Here is a 17,344-nt window from a genome sequence, read left to right as displayed (position 1 = left end):
TAAAGCTAAAAATGCCAAATAAAAAGAAAAAACAAACAAACATCAGAGGCTGACTATTGATTCCACTATTGACTTTGACATCAGGGGGTTCACTCAAACTGGCAAGTGTCTGGTAGTAGAGGCAATGTTCGGGGCAAATTAAAAAAGAGGATTTATTTTTTTTTTTGGTACAAATTTAATAAAGCACGGATTTCATTTCAGGATTGACTCCATTGACTACAAAAACAAAGAACTGAACTTTGAGTATTAGAGATTTGTATTTACAGAAGTGAGTCTATAAATATTTAGACTTGTGTGTGTATATCTGGTGTACAGAATACAAAAGTCTTGAAACTCAAAGTATTCTAAGAAACTAATAATACCGGTATTCATTTTGAATTCTTCAGCTCTGTAAAATCTCATTTCTGAACTTTTTCATTTGAAGCACTAAGTAGTTTATATTTATAGACAATATAGTTGGCAACAGTGATTATTCTTCGTCATTTACCTTGTTAAATGTTGTCAAACTGACTCAGTGGCTACCAACTGTTTCACTTCTAGATTCTATTTCGTGACGGAATTGAAGGAATGGTTTTTAAAAAAAAAGGCAGGGGGAGGGGGAGGAACAGGGCGTAGTGAGATATTAAAATGTCGTTGCACACATCACAATTTATTTTGTTGATTCTTCAATGCAGTAAATAAATGTTTAAAGATGACAAACTTTTAAGTTTTTAAACAATTAACAACAAAATGGAATCTAGACATTGGAGGCTTATGAGTCTGGCATTAAATTAAGTAACGCCTTGGGCATCCAAACGTCTTCTTCGTGTGTGTTCTTGTTATTTCACCAGGGTGTTCTGTAGCCAGCACAACGACTGTTCACCAAGGTAAAAGTAGTCAACTAGAGTTTAAATGATACAGAGACATCACTTCAGACCTGCCATTCCAAGCCTCCAACCCAAAATCTTTCAAAGTTGCTTGCTAAGTGCTAAATCACTCTACCATCACGTACCTTACATCAAGACTACTATGCAAGCAAGAACCATACCTTCAACTGCACCATTACATTTATTATTCTGATTTAACTAACCCTTCATAAATACAAATTAATAAGCTTTTTTTTTTCTAAAGAGGGGGAGGGGCAGGTTATATGATTATTAATCTGTATTAATCCCTGCTCTCTTGCCCACGTTGACTTCTAGTTCTGCTGATCTGGGATTAGACGGTATAGTGACGAGGTCATTACAACTTCTTGCAAGCCCATTTCTCTTATACACAGAGGCTCTAAGAGAGATTAGCGTGTTGTTCCAATGAACACCCTCCTCTTCCCCCCCCCTCCCTCCTTCTTAGTAGCCTAACCCTCGATGTGGGGACGCTGATAAGATATACATGAAGAGAGGGGGGAGGAAGAGGCGACGCTTGGGTGTAAACTTCAGGCAGGATAACTGTTCAATTCACTACTTATTCCAAACTTCAGAAAGGGAAACAAATCTAAACTTCCACACTTGATTAATGGGTGTACAGGCTTGAGAAAACTTCAAATCTTCCGTTAATGGTGAAGTATGAGAAGCCATGGACAAACAACAACATTGGCGGCAAACAAATAAACTGCTAGATAGATTAACGAAGCTTCGCTGTATCTTCCCCTTTAGTGTTCAACTTCAGTTGGCATCTACTGTTAATTAGGCATGTTTTAAGAGAGTATGCCAAAAAAAGGGCTAATTTGACAATCTGCGAGCCAATGCAATATAAACAGCAACATTATCATCTGTTCTTTTCAGACGTTGAATTATGGATATTTAATGAAAGTAGGTCGAATAGCTTTTTCTAGTAATTGAAAGCAGAGTGTCAGAATAACAAGAATTATTTACAATAAGCAATATGCGTGGCCAGTGTCACTATTTTATAGGAGAAAAGGAGCAATATATGAATGATTATTTTCCGGTGTATAAATGGTGGCAGGGTAGATAAATAAATACCTTTAACAAATGAAATACAAGAGTTAAATTCAAAACAGTTGAAAAAAAAATGTCTTTAAAGTGTGAGAATTAAAAAAAATAATGTTGTCTAGCGCGCCCTACATGCTCTAGCAAGCTCATTTCGCTATGGTCCAATCTCTTTTGTGAACTAGTGTAGGGAGGGGGTAGCTGAGAGAAGGTTCTCATGCTGTCATTTGGGGCTTAACCAAAACAATTCAAATCGAGTCGAGATTCTAACTCAATCCTTCATGATAGGCAGGTTTATGCCACTTAACCGCACATCCTCACAATGGGAGAATGTCATGGAACAAAATAAAATGAAATTTTAAAATGAAACTCAACATGTTCTAATGTTTCTTTCTTTTCTATTAGCAAATATAGAACACAAACTGTAGTTTCAACTAAATGTCTAATACTGTTGTTTATTCTTTCGTAAACGCGAGACTCGCTGTAGAAAAAAATAATGTTACCCTAATCTGACCAGTAGTCCCAGTGATTTGATTTCACTAAGCTGCTAAGTCCTTAAGAAAACATTTATTCAAGATTTATTCTCGCAGACCACAAAGATATGTGGGGAGCCCCTTCCCAGTTTCATTGAAGCTTTTTCTTTTCCACGATGCTAAATTCTCTGGACTCCACCAGCTTATTGTTAATTTCTCTTTATCTATATCCTCGGCCAGCCGTGTTGCGTCAGTTTAATACCCCATGGGAGACCGAAGTAACAATAGGTGCTTAGATTTCATGGGAGATGGTCATTGAATAGAGTACAATAACTTTGACCACCCCTTACGAATCTTTTAGATTCTATTTGGACTGTATTGGAGACCAAGACTCAATTAATCCTTATAGTTTCCTAGACGAAATTCTGGCGGTTGTAATTGTGGTCTTTATGCTTACTTTTCAGCGTCAATCTAACAGTATTACAGATGCCGAAAGTAACATGTAACGACTCATTGTTAGTTTAGTCAGGGATTCAGTAATAGGACTAAGGTGTGTGTGTGTTTTTTCAAATGTGTTTCTCTTAGGTACTCATTTTCCCCTCCAATACATTATCACACGTTTAGAAAACAATTTCCCAGATGTCTGCCTCTTTCGTTCTTTCTAATTGTACTAGACTTGAGTAATACAAAACAAAATCTAACTCACGCCTCACGTTCTGGAGTAGTGTGTCTTAGCTAAGACGAAATGACGACAATGCCATCTATGGTGCATCACTCACAACCAAATGCTAACCTCTTGCATCGTCACCATAGAAACACACACACACACAAACTCCATAACACCCCCCCCCCCCCGTACCAGGTCATCCGTATGTCTCTCATTGATTTCTTTCTCTCTATCTTTCTCTCTTTATATCTCTATCTTTCTCTCTTTATATCTCTATGTCTCTTTATATCTCTATCTCTCTTTATATCTCTCTCTTTATATATCCATCTCTCTTTCTTTCTTTATATCTCTATCTCTCTTTATATCTCCATCTCTCTTTCTCTCTTTAAATCTCTATCTTTCTCTTTTAATATGTATCTTTGTCCCTTTATATCTCTATCTCTCTCTTTATATCTCTATCTCTCTCTCTCTCTTTATATCTCCATCTCTCTTTCTCTCTTTAAATCTCTATCTTTCTCTTTTAATATGTATCTTTGTCCCTTTATATCTCTATCTCTCTCTCTTTATATCTCTATCTCTCTCTCTCTCTTTATATCTCTATCTTTCTCTCAATCTCTCTATTTCTTTCTTTGTTTTGCTTTAATTCTTCTAGAAACCAAAAGGGAAGTAAGAGTGTCATCTGTTTCCTGTGCTAGAGCCCTGAGAGGTTCACTTACCTGTGACATGATTCTATCCACTCCGTTGCCCTCTTCATCTTTAAAAAGTATATCCGGGTTATTGTTGCGAACTAAGGATTTGAACCTGGCGTCACCTCGCTTGATCCGACCGTCCGTCAGCCCGCTGGCGCCAAGTGTATTCTCGCTCACGTTCGGTACGTGCTGTTTGAAGACTAAAGGTGTGAGCTTGCGGGGTCTTCGGCGCCTTCCGGAGCCCCTCCCCGGGCCGCAGCCTTCTCCTGGAGCATACAGAAGCAGAAGGAGCAGGAGTAGTGACGTCACGATGGGGCGCCCTCCGTCTGTGATACGCATTGTGTCTAGGGAGGAAATGGATGAGAACAATTAAAAGTTAAAACAAAAATTCTTGTTAGAAATAACAGAGAAAGGTTAGTAAGACGTCAGTAAGCTATGTCAAAGAGAAATTCCCCGGAAGGATGATCACCAAGTCTGAGGTCATGATAGATGTGTAAGGCGATCTTAGCTCCATAATCTCTTAGACCGTCTTTTAAGCATCCTGTAAAGAGAGGCTAGAGAAGACCACCTTTAAAGAAGTTTAGCGTTGAGCAGGATACCAGAACAATGGTACTGGTCATTGCAGCAAGTGTGTTGGCTGGCTTGGAGAATTTCCTCAGGTGTCAAAGTGACTACTTCCAGAGCTCAAAGAAGATCTACTGGAGGGCAGAAGACCTTTATGTCATCCGCTACTACAATACATTAAAAGTGTATAAGCTAAGTGCCATATTTAGACTTAAGCTATCCGAAATATAGAACCCCCTTCGGGCCGTTCAGATATTATATGTCAGAGCAAAATATTTCTTTAGGGCCTTTCTAAGTGAAAAAGGAAGAGACTAGGACCACGCATTAGGAGCGGTCCTGAATTACAGATGGTGAACATATACAGAGGAGGACAGAGACTGAAAATAATGCAGCCTCTGGTGTTTTTCAGTGTACAGCCTCTGGTGTTTTTAAATGTACAGCCTCTGACCCCAAATGACACCATGAATGAACTTCTTTGAATTGATCACATTTGGCTCAACGTGAAAGATTCTGCCGTTGTTCTAAAGGATCACTTTCCCCAAGTGGGACCATGAAGGCTGAGTAGATTAAAACTTAAAATCTAGGGTAATCAAATTAGAGGAAATGAAAAACATTCTAGTAATACAACAGATGAAAAAAGAAAACATTGTTTGTGTTCAGTTCAAGCTTTGGATGTTCCCATTGAAATGAGGATGACTTCGATCCAGTCCAGAACTCTGGCAGGACTAAAAGCGATGACAGGGCTCGTGCTTGGGACTAATTGAATGCCTTACGTCTATGTAACTATTGTTTGACCAGGCTGCAATATTGATGATACAGAAGAGAAAGACAGTAAACCTATTGATGGTGTTTCAAAGGAAGACAGTAAACCTATTGATGGTGTTTCAAAAGAAGACAGTAAACCTATTGATGGTGTTTCAAAAGAAGACAGTAAACCTATTGGTGGTATTTCAAAGGAAGACAGTAAACCTATTGATGGTGTTTCAAAAGAAGACAGTAAACCTATTGGTGGTATTTTAAAGGAAAAAAGTAAACCTATTGGTGGTATTTCAAAAGAAGACAGTAAACTTATTGGTGGTGTTTCAAAAGAAGACAGTAAACCTATTGGTGGTATTTTAAAGGAAAAAAGTAAACCTATTGGTGATATTTCAAAAGAAGACAGTAAACTTATTGGTGGTGTTTCAAAAGAAGACAGTAAACCTATTGGTGGTATTTTAAAGGAAAAAAGTAAACCTATTGGTGGTATTTTAAAGGAAAAAAGTAAACCTATTGGTGGTATTTTAAAGGAAAAAAGTAAACCTATTGGTGGTATTTCAAAAGAAGACAGTAAACCTATTGGTGGTATTTTAAAGGAAAAAAGTAAACCTATTGGTGGTATTTTAAAGGAAAAAAGTAAACCTATTGGTGGTATTTCAAAAGAAGACAGTAAACTTATTGGTGGTACAGCAGATTAATTGTTCACAACGATGCCTAATCATATACAATAAAAGCGCAATAAGCTTGTTCATTTGATCCTCATTCATGCCTATTATCAGATGAATGTACTTACATCAACATTACAATGTATGTTATTACTCAAGATAATACTAGGGGAGACAAGTATATCTGTTTTCATTTTGAGATACAAAAAAAATATAGTTTTTTAAACTGCTGAATTTTTTTTTTTAACTCTTATTTTTAAGAATGTTCTTAATTTTCACATAATGGTGTTCAACTATTTGCACAACTTATATTAACAGTGAAATACTCTTTCGTATCCAGCACGACAATCTAAGCGTTTTCTCCACAACCTGACCACCACGACTTTAACTGTAACGTTAATATATTAATAGTGCAGTAGGGATAAGATAGTTGCAATGGGAATGTGTGTACACATAATTTAAGCAAAGAAATTGCAGCATTTGAAAAAAATAATGTGTCCATTAACCATAATTAGAACACACATTCAAACATCTAAATACATGCACATGTAAGATTTTGTTATTTCCATTGAAGCCACTTCAAATTATATTTCTATTTCTGTTACTATATTTTTAGGTTAATCACTTTTCAATTGTTTATGATTTAATACTTGTGAATTATGATAACTTACAAATAAAAACATATTTAAAAAAAAAAAAAAAAAAAAAAAAAGCCCGCAAAAGAGGCAAGATGGCCCATAAAAGAGGCATAAGGCCCAAGGAGCTAAAACTGAATAGCGCAAATTCTGAGGTTTCCTTTTAGAAAAAAAAAAAAAAAAAAAGTACTGTTGTGTTTGTGTTTAATGTAACTCCATATAGAGCTCGTTCAAGTGTCTCTAGTTGGAACCAATTCACTGACTAGATTACAGTGTGAGAGAACCTTAACAATTTCTTTGTTTCTCTGGTGTCTTCTGGCAATGTAATGCTTTAGACATGAAAAAAAAAAGAAGCTATTTCCAGATTTCAAATAAATTAATATGCTTTAAAAAAATATAAAATTCTCAAAAATTCCAGCCCGGCATTAAACCTGGCTGTGTAGCATGCATTCCTCAGATATGTGAACATGTCATTGCTAAATGCTAAAGTAAAATACAGGCGCCCTTAATAGAAGTTGGGACCAAACTCTAATAAAAAAAAATATAGCTCTCTAGATATTTTGTTTAGGTGAACTGTTTCCTGGTGACATGGCTCTTCTTTCTCACACACAGCAGCAGATGCAGGAAAAGATAAGCGTCGTTGCGGACATTTCAGCTAGAGAGGGTCTTACCATAAACACAGAGAAGAGCAAGGTGTTCAAGATAAAGGCATCCAACAATACACACATTACAGTCCAAGGTGTTCGAGATAAAGTCATCCAACAATACACACATTACAGTCCAAGGTGAGGCGTTGGAAGAGGTGGAAAGCTTCACCTATCTCAGCAATATCCTAGACAACCATGTAGGAACAAATGCAGATGTCAGAACCCAAATTGGTATAGCTCGAGCAGCCTTCCATCTGCTGAAGAACACCTGGGGATCCAAGGAAATAAGCACCACCACCAATATCAGACTCTTTAACAGCATTGCCAATACTACTTTATGGAACAGAGACCCGGAGAGCCACCATCGTCACCGAGAAAAAAATCCAGGTATTCATCAATACCTGCCTGAGGAAGATTTTTATGATCCGCTGGCCAGACAAGATCTTGAATGAGGAACTGTGGCAAAGAACAAAGCAGCAGCCCATTGTAGTAGATATCCTTAAGAGACGCTAGAGATGGATAGGTCACAGCCTTCGAAAGCCTACTTCCAACATAATAAGGCAAGCCTTAACCTGAAACCCCCAAGAAAAGAGGAAGAGGGGACGACCCAGGAAAACATGGATCCATAATTAGGGAAGCAGATGCCAAGCAGATGGGCAAGATGCTTCCTTAGAAATCCACCACACTATATTGCAGTCTAAATCAGATTTGTTTGGTACATAAGAATGTGAAGCAATATGATAAGTTGACAAACACATCTCTATTTCTCGGTTTTTTTCCTAATCGCGGAGCTTTCGGCAGTCGCCCCCTGTTCGCCACCTTCTAAAGCCGCCTCTGCGCAAGATTAGATGAATCGTACAGCTTACCTTTACCATTTGGTCCAACAGTCCATGAAATAACAACCACACTAATTACTATTTTTATTGACAATATCGAAAGGTACGTGTCTAGAACTAAGAGATTAATTCTAGTCGCTATTAATTATATTTTCTAACATCGAAAAAATTTGTTTCGTTTTTTGTCCTATTTCTGTTCCAACTGTTTACTTTAAAAAAAATTACGACCAAAAACCCATTTTCATGTGACAGATAAAACCAAGATAACAAAGAAAAACAAAAGCCCATGCTGTGCTGAAGCGATAATTGATGCTGTAACTTCATGACAACACACAGAAACATCCATAAACGCAAATAGGAAAACATAGTGGAAATTCTTGATATAAAGAAATCTCCGTAGCAAGTGATATGCAGAATTTACTCCGTATTATTCTTCTTTCTTTTTTTTTTAAACAAGCACAAATATCTTATAGATTAACCAAATTAAATAGACTTCTTTATTTGTACATATAAATCATTTTAGACAGAGGTCTTATTAAAAAGACTATTACGCGGTCATAAACTTGGGCTGAGTCTGGCTAATAATTCAGGCACGATTTTACAACTTACTAAAAATGGCATAAAAGTAAATTACAACGTAATTTCAAATGGTTGGTTATATTTTCGTTGTTTAATATGTATTTATTTTTACAGTGTCTTTTAAATGACAAAAGTTCTTCTATGATTATTTCGATCAATCTGTGTGCAAATATAGTCGTACATTAAAACGTATAATAGTTGATAGCATTTCCTGGATAGCAGCAAGCAACATATGAGTTTGTCCCAGTATCTGGAATAAGAAATGTGTTACACTTGTATTTTTATTTTATTGCGAGATTATTTTTGTGCAATTGTAAGCAGTGTTTTAGTGTTTTGTGTATTAGTTTTCAAACTTTTGTCTATAGATTCTCTACATTTAATGCTTTAGCCTGCGGTACTACACTTGCCAAGTGTAAATATTGAAAGTAAACATTGTGGGGAATTGGAGAAATGGAGGTCGCCCTTAGTTGTACCCCTCCTTGAAGGACAGAGGATGGAAACTCTTATGGCGATCCAGTTGATATAACAGTTTAGTTATATTCTCTTATTTTGATCTGTAAAAATTGATGTTTTCAATAACTGACTAATTTAAATTGTCTGGTTTCATCGATAGCAACTTTTCTATTTGACTTTAGGACAAACATGGATAAAATGGTAAATTCTCTCTATATATATTTTCTCACAATATATGAGCTTTTTGTTGTTTGTGCCAGGAATAAATGATAAAATTATAAATATAAATAAAGATGTGCAAACTGTAATTTTAAACAACTTCGTCCAGTAAAACTCTTCAGTATGCAATTTGTCAAACCTATAACTACAACATTATTATTATATTATAATAAGGCTTGTCTTCTAGTCCGAAGATAAAGGTCCGAAGTAGTAATTCCCAGCTGTGACCTACATATTATTTAGGCCTACATTGAACATAAAAACAAAACCATTGCTAGTTCTAGAATGTTCGCACATACAAAGATGTATATCAGTGTCCCAGTGATTGGTAAACCTGTTTACATCAGTAATGAGAGAAGGCGACCATCAGTTTGTAGATACATTTATTTTGTGATTCGGCAAAATGACTTTTATTTAGTCTACGACAAATTTCCAAATGTTTACCAGAATTTGTATTCCATAAAGATCAACATTTTATAAGTTTACCGGAATTTCATTTAATTAGTCAAGGAAATTAATATAAAAGTGTAAATGTAATTTAGACTTTGAATAAAAGTTCCCATTTTAGGACCTTTTTCTTTTTCTATTCTCCCACTGCGTGGTGAACTTAAAGTGATCTTGCAATATTGCTTATTAGTTTGGTCTATTACTTCAGTGTCTAGGACGTTCTTCAGTCAAAGAGGCAAATATGGATCATATCATAGAAATAAGATGAAAACCTGGCCTTTAGCTTTGGTCAGAACGATGTTTCCGTACACAGCAGTTCTCTCCCCCCCCCCCTCCCCACGCTGCTGATGTGTTCAAAAGAACGTCAGGTGCCGATACAGTTTGTAATAGGGATACTGCCCCTTAGCAATGTCTAATTACATTACAGTGGCAGCAAGGCCGTGTGTTGCGCTTCAGACTGTCATAATGGTGGTCCCGAGTTCGAAAACGCCCGATGCTATTTCCTGCAGGAGGTTTGGGATAAAACATAATAATCTACATTTCTGGGGAAAATCTGGATACGTACAAATCAAAGTTTATTAATTATATATTATTATAAATAAATACTAGACTTCGGACTGTTGCTTCATCTGTTTAATTTTTTTTTTTACTTGGGCAAACGAAATTGGATATCATGTCAGCTTGTCAGAAACACTTTATTAGATCTTTAAGTATTTAGAGTTTGACTTTTCTTCTAGTACCAAATGGGCGGAGCTTGGCTTTGGGTACTTTTCTTGGTAACGGAGGAATGTATTCACGTTATTAACACTTGAAGCTGGACCCGCTACGTTAGTTCCTTTAGGTTCTGTGTGACTTTCACCTTACCATTGACAAAGATAAAGATAGAGCTAGTATTTGGCAAAAGTGGCATGCAAAAAATAAAATAAGGTGGGAGGGGGGGGGGGTCAGGAAGGGCGGAAGGAGACTTTCCCTACGAGCCGAGGACACTCTTATGTGTGTGTCAATGTGTCTGTGTGTACGTGGGTATGTGTGGGAATGATGTGTCAATATGTTGGTGTACACGATTACACTGAGTAGCGACTCGGCCACGTGAATGTTTGGGTTCGAGTCATCCGTCTCAATGAAAATGTCTCTGATTTGTTTTCTTTCATCGACAGCATAGGTCCCCATCGCAATGTAAGAATATCTATCTATCTATCTATCTATCTATCTATCTATCTATCTATCTATCTATCTATCTATCTATCTATCTATCTATCTATATAATTATTATTATTATTTATATGTATAACTTTTAGTATAAGAGCCAATATATTGACCGAAATTAGCAACAATACAACAATAGAGCGATTTGGATAAGTAGGAAAACCCACTAAAATTTGAATGAGTTAATGTTAATATATAACATTTTTGTATTGTCCAAAATCGCTTACGTCTTTGCAAAAACAACCATCTAAAAGGCCACAAAGTCTAGATCTACTAAATGTTCTCTTATTGGTGATACTTTCATGTCCATATTTCTTGTGGTATAAGATCTCAACAATTAGGAAGTTTTTTAAAACAAATTTGAACACTGAAAACAAATGGACTGGTGGATTTTCAAAAGGAAAAGAAAGGGAGGTCAGTTTTTCCAACATTTTGTCCATTCAGCACTGGCGTGTTGACCCAGGAAATCCTCGACCCACAGGTAAACACTAACGGTCAGAAACAAGACGTGAAAAAATTTCTAAGTTTTTTTTTCTGTTTTTTTTTTTTTTTTTTTTAAACTGCGCCCAGGAGCTAAGCGATAGGAGGTGGTATACGGGCTATTGTCCGCACCGCGTGTTTACGCAGGCCGCGTAAGGTGCGGATTTTATGAACCCTGGTGAATACAGTCTCTTGTATACAGAGTCTCCGGGGTTACCATGTCTTCGGAAATCCCATCAAATCATGAAAATTAGCAAACACTATGCGTATCATTTTTGGAATAATTTTATTAATATTAGATTTAAATTTAAATAAAATGAAAAGAAAGGTCAGATGAAAGGATTAACACTTTCATTAGTTAAATTGTTTTACCAACAGACTAAGACTTTTTTTTTTGTGGAGTTTTTTTGCTTATGCGCCAGTTATTCCGGGATTCGAACATGATTCTACTTATTTAATGCCCGGCCAACTCTCTACTGCTGACCCGAAAAACAAAACGAAGGTCTCGATTATAATTAGGTTATGTCACGTTTTTAACGCTCTCTATCAGTATCCCTGACACTCGAGTTTTGCTAGTTTTAAATAGTTGATAAGCTATAAATGTTGTTTATTTTGGCCGGAATCATTATTTTGTAATCACATAGTTACCCTACACAAACTTGTGGCCCCTGAAATCTAGTATCTCAGCCCCCCAACACACACACAATGTTTCAATTTCCGCACTCCAAAAAAAAAATAGCTGTCCCAATTCTACGTCTAGATCTGTCACTATTTCTAGCGGGTCTACTCATGTTTTTAAAGTACCAAAAGAAAGGCATCATTTTGCATTCTATTGGTCAATAATACTGTTTTGGATTGCGTGTTTGTGTGTTTTTTTTCTAAGGTGATGGCGAGAAGATGTTAGCGATTGGTTGGTGGCTATGCTGTGTAAGATAAGTAACACAGTAGGTCGTAAGCTGTCTTGGGTAGGCCAGACGACTAAAGATTGCCAGAGTGAAAAGACGTGTTTTTGTAGGAATATTTTTTTCGAAAATATAATTTTTATATTATTACTAAAGACTGTAATATTTATTGCATTTCATCTCTAGTTGAATTTGTCCATATTGTGCTAAAAGCTATATTTACCTTTGTTTACAAAGGAATTATTCAAGTTTTATAAGTTAAAATATAATACTTCTACAGCGGTTGAGTTGTCTACCAGAAGTTTGGTGCTACAAGTCAACGAGCGTCAACAACTACACTGTAATGATTGTGGCCCTAGTTTTATTGTATAGTCCAAAAATGTTATATAAAAACTAGTAATATAAAAGTTATAACAAATGGAGTATATTATAAGTTATTAATGCTTCTGTCTTTTGGTTACGTGCGAAACACACTGCAAGACTGCAAGCAATGACAGCATGGTTTTATTTTTTTTAATATTCAATTGTTTTAAATATAGCCTAGGCTTACAACTTCAAAAGGCACATTTATTTTTCCTTAATCCGTATGCTAGGACAAATTTGTACCAAGTCTACTTCATCCCTGTTCTATTAGAGCATGGAACGGGTTTCCTAAATCAGCGAAGAAATTCAATGACTTAGAAGAGTTAAGGTCTTTAATTTAACATGCTAGACCAGATCGTTACTCGTGGTATTTAATTATCTTGTTAAGGAGCAACGACTACAATTTATAAGCTGTTTTAAACGTATTAGATCTATGGTTGATTGCATTAAACATTATAATTTTATTTATAAAAGTGTAGTAGCGGACTAGATAGGATTTGAGTACATTAGTCTAAAACTTGAATAGACCAAATTACCTTTAGAAATGTCGGCATCTCATATTGCACTGTAATATTTTGATCTGTTTATCTTCTAAACCTAGTGGGTTTTTTTTTATCTATCTTCTAGATCTAGCCCTACTAGCTGACAAACTGCCTCATCATTTAGTTCTAGATCTAGCCCTACTAGCTGACAAACTGCCTCATCATTTAGTTCTAGATCTAGCCCTACTAGCTGACAAACTGCCTCATCATTTAGTTCTAGATCTAGCCCTACTAGCTGACAAACTGCCTCATCATTTAGTTCTAGATCTAGCCCTACTAGCTGACAAACTGCCTCATCATTTAGTTCTAGATCTAGCTCTACTAGCTGACAAACTGCCTCATCATTTAGTTCTAGATTATTTTTTAAATTAATTGTTCTAATAATATTTTTAAATGTGCCAAAGGAAAAAGAACAGAACATGTTCAAAAATGACAGTTAATCAATGTTAAACGATCATTGAACAAATTTATAGCATGGGATTGTGTCAACAACCCAACAAATACTAAATGACTTAAATATATGCGCATAAAAAAACAACAACACTTGAATGACAAATTGAATCTTAACACTGGTTCTATAGACACATTCAAAGTTGAAGGTAAAAAAAAAATGAGATCTTGTTTGTCTGTTTGCATTAATACATTGTTTGAACGTAATGGCAATAAGGACGCCCCTTGCAATAAAGGCGCCCTTTACTCCGCCTGTGTATACAGGTTTTAATGAAACTGAAGGGTGGTGTTATGTTAGAAGAGACACTAAGATTGAAAGCGCCCTCTTTCGTGTCACTGGGTCTGCCGTGGCATCCAATGTCACAGTGGTTCTAAATCTTTTAACATAAATGGAAACTCTAGGACCAGGTTAACCATTCATTCTTTTCCCTCGGGCGCCAACCAACACTGCAAACATGTGGTGTATATGTTTTGCTAGAGAACTGTCTGTGGACCACAACCAGCGTGCATTTATTTGCAGACCAAGATCACGAAAGCGTTAATCTAGACTTACGACCACCTGAAAATTCAGAGGCAAGATGTGCACACGCCAAGCTTACGAATTAAAGGAAAAAAAAAAGATCAAGTACTTCAGAACAACGTCCTCGACTTAAGACAACTTGAGGTCAAATGACCACAGGTTGAGAAGCCCTTCAACCTGTAGTAAGCCGCCTCAGAATAAAAAAATAAGCACCTTGTGACAGCGTATATGAAATGAAAACATTTAGAGCAATTACGTAACTTGAGGACTTCACTATCCATCTCAATGGGAGGTGCTCTTTAAAATTTTTAGAAGAGTGAAGGTCTGAAGCCGACAGCAATCACCTCTCTGTTTGCTCTGCGCTGCAGTTTACTATTTTCTAATGTGCAGCAACAACAAATAAACAAGGGCAAGCGATCAAGCGACTCGGAGGAAGGGAGTTTGGCTGGATTAGTCTGTCGACTTATAATCACTCTTGAAACGAAAGGCGGTACAGCAATGCGGGGGAAGTGGCTCAGACGTAATCAAAAGAAGGACAGATGAGAATGTACGCAAATAAAGCTCATGAGCAAGGATTCTCAGTAAAAAAAAAAAAAAAATCCGTGCGCCCTGGGTGGCGCTGCGGTACAAAAGCAACTCTAGACAACACATACGAAGCTGTCTAAACATCGGGATGATAAAGGGATAATTGCTTCATACTACACACTTGAATGATATGTTATTTGTATTTAAAAACAACTTCATGGGTAACAGCAAATGAACGGTTTGGGAACCACTAAATCAGGTTTAAGAACACGAGCTTTAAGACTTCACTGAATTATATAATGTAGATTATTTGATTTCAGAATTGGATTTTCATTATTATAGGCGTACTAATGCAGTGATGAAATACATTAACTATCTCCTAGTATAAAAGAAATTAAACCATCTTACTACTAATTTTATAAGTAATAGGCTCATACCAAATAATTAATTAAAACCTATTAAAAAAAAAAAGAATTATTTTACAAACTGTTCGGTTTAGTTTCCACCACTAATAAAAATATTATTAAAATCACAATAACAACAAGGGCAAACAGCCAGCACTGTTGGACGAGCCTAATCTCAATAGGCAAAACAATTATCTCGAATGAAGACATTTGATAAAAGAGCCTTCTGGAATTATGGGATACAGTCTATCCAAGTTCTAAAAATGAAACATAAACTGTTACAAATGTAATAACAACTTTTAAAGTCAGAAGCAAATAGTGTCAGTAGTACTTCAAACCCTTACTCCTAGTAGCTATGTACAAATGTCATCTCTGCAGTGGGGTATTTCATTACATACATCCAATCAAAATAAATAAATAAATAAATATATTTTAAAATTCAGATGATCAGGTACCTAATTATGAAATGATAATTTTAACAATTTTTAAATCCTGTATTGTTTTTACAAAGCCTCCAAAATACAAAATATGCTATTTCTCCAACTATCAATTCCAGAATGAAGTTTAAATTTGTACGATCATACAATGATAACATGAATCAATCAAAATTTAAATAATCAATTAATTAACAAGTAGTAATCTCTCTCTCTCTCTCTCTCTCTGTATATATATATATATATATATATATATATATATATATATATATATATATGTGTGTGTGTGTATGTATATATTTATATATATCTACATACATACGGTATATGTAAATGTGAAGTTCTTCCCTTAGTTTAGCTTTGTTCATAAAAAATATTCTTTTATATTCTTTTTTTTTTTTAATTGTAGTTTTACTTTACAAAAAAACAGTAAAAGGTTTGCCCTATGCGCATTAGTTCCTAAACCTTTTATTATTTTTTTAAATTTTTACACATATTTTTATTTGAATTAGGAAAAGAATAAAAAATTATGTAGAGCCTTAGATTGATTTAATAAAAGACAATATCGGCTTTACAATGTATAAGTATTATCAAAACAAACAAAAATAGCCAAAATGAAACTTTTTTTTTAGCTAAAGCTAGAGGTAAATCCGGCCCTGATAAAGAAAGAACTAATGTTTTAAGATGTTTGTGAATTTAATTTCAGAAAAGAAATATACATATACATTTTAATCATTTAATACTTGAAGAAGCACCTACATTTAGTGTAAACAAAAACTACTTTAAAATGTATTAAAATGTTTAATGTTTAATTATTGTTCATATTTTTGAAGAATTTAACTATTAGAATAAATATTAGTATTTATTAGTTAAGTTATAAAATGTTTTTTTATATTTTTTAATTTATAGGAAAATATTAGTCTAAAAATTATGCAAGTGTGTTTAACTACTCAGAAAGATTGTCGGCTACACTGGTAGAGAAATGGTGTATAGACATAGAGGAAGGTCAACGATGATAAGAGATGATAGAAATACACACAGAAAGAGACTGACCGTCGGAGACATATAGATAGATAGATAGATAGATAGATAGATAGATAGATAGATAGATAGATAGATAGATAGATAGAATGTGCATTTATATTTGTCTACGTCAGGCGCAACATACATCAGAATGAAATGTCTAAGGGACTTAAATTTGATGGTATGAACAATGGAACAAAGAGAAAACCGAAAAGATAAAAACAAATCTTAATATATATATATAACAGTAAATATTATACAAAAGGGTTACTTTACCTATTTCCAGTTCGTATCAGACTGACGCATTGAGCGAGTGATCAAGCTTCATAGTTCTAGACATTGTGTGATCTACTTATCGTTCCAACATCGTAACAGTGTTGAACATTTAATCAATTTAATCACATGAAAAATCTTGTCATAGAAACTAATAGCTTGTGTTAATTTAAGAGTCAAAAATTTGTCATATTGAACTAAAATATAAAAAAAATGTTTTGGCTAGTGACGACACCTTACTGACTTGTTACTGCTCTGAATCAGACAAAGCCATAAAATTATGATAATTAACTGTTAACCGAAATTAACATTTCGCCGATAAATTAGTTGCAGTCAAAATTATGAATCGTTTTTTTTTTAATATAGGAAAAATAAAATGTAATTGACACTTAGAATGAAAATTAATTTTCAGTTAATGTAGATTAAACAATATATTTATTTGTTTATTTTTTATTTAATAAATATGTTGCGTATTAAGATTTTTTTTTTTTTTAAATTGTACTCATCCATTATCTTAAAAATCGAAGATATTAACATTATTATTATATAATGTCGTCGTAGATACTATGTTACAACATAATATATTGTATGATCTTATGGTATTTATCTCTTTGAAACGTGGAGGAAATTTAGTAGAAACGTGCCCGAATATTTGGAAATTTGAACA

At 34.9% G+C, this 17,344-nt stretch overlaps 1 protein-coding gene across 9 annotated transcripts in view; it reads right to left on the bottom strand.

Annotated features, from left to right (window-relative positions):
• LOC106059838 (sonic hedgehog protein) overlaps positions 1-17,344 on the bottom strand; it is a 246,213-nt gene that overhangs the window by 66,059 nt on the left and 162,810 nt on the right. For 5 of the 9 annotated variants that reach the window (XM_056003738.1, XM_056003732.1, XM_056003737.1 and 2 more), the window contains exon 3: positions 3,782-4,098. In XM_056003738.1, the coding sequence (XP_055859713.1) occupies positions 3,782-4,093 (312 nt within the window). In that variant the 5' untranslated portion in view covers positions 4,094-4,098. Of the gene's footprint in view, positions 1-3,781; positions 4,099-16,680; positions 16,933-17,344 lie in introns of all 9 variants that reach the window. The other 4 variants (XM_056003731.1, XM_056003734.1, XM_056003736.1 and 1 more) reach the window with 2 other exon arrangements.

Source organism: Biomphalaria glabrata, chromosome 11, assembly GCF_947242115.1.
Source record: "Biomphalaria glabrata chromosome 11, xgBioGlab47.1, whole genome shotgun sequence".
In the NCBI taxonomy this organism is placed as follows: domain Eukaryota; kingdom Metazoa; phylum Mollusca; class Gastropoda; family Planorbidae; genus Biomphalaria; species Biomphalaria glabrata.
The sequence above is the reverse complement of the archived record's forward strand: the minus strand, read 5'-3'. Positions and strand labels throughout refer to the sequence as shown.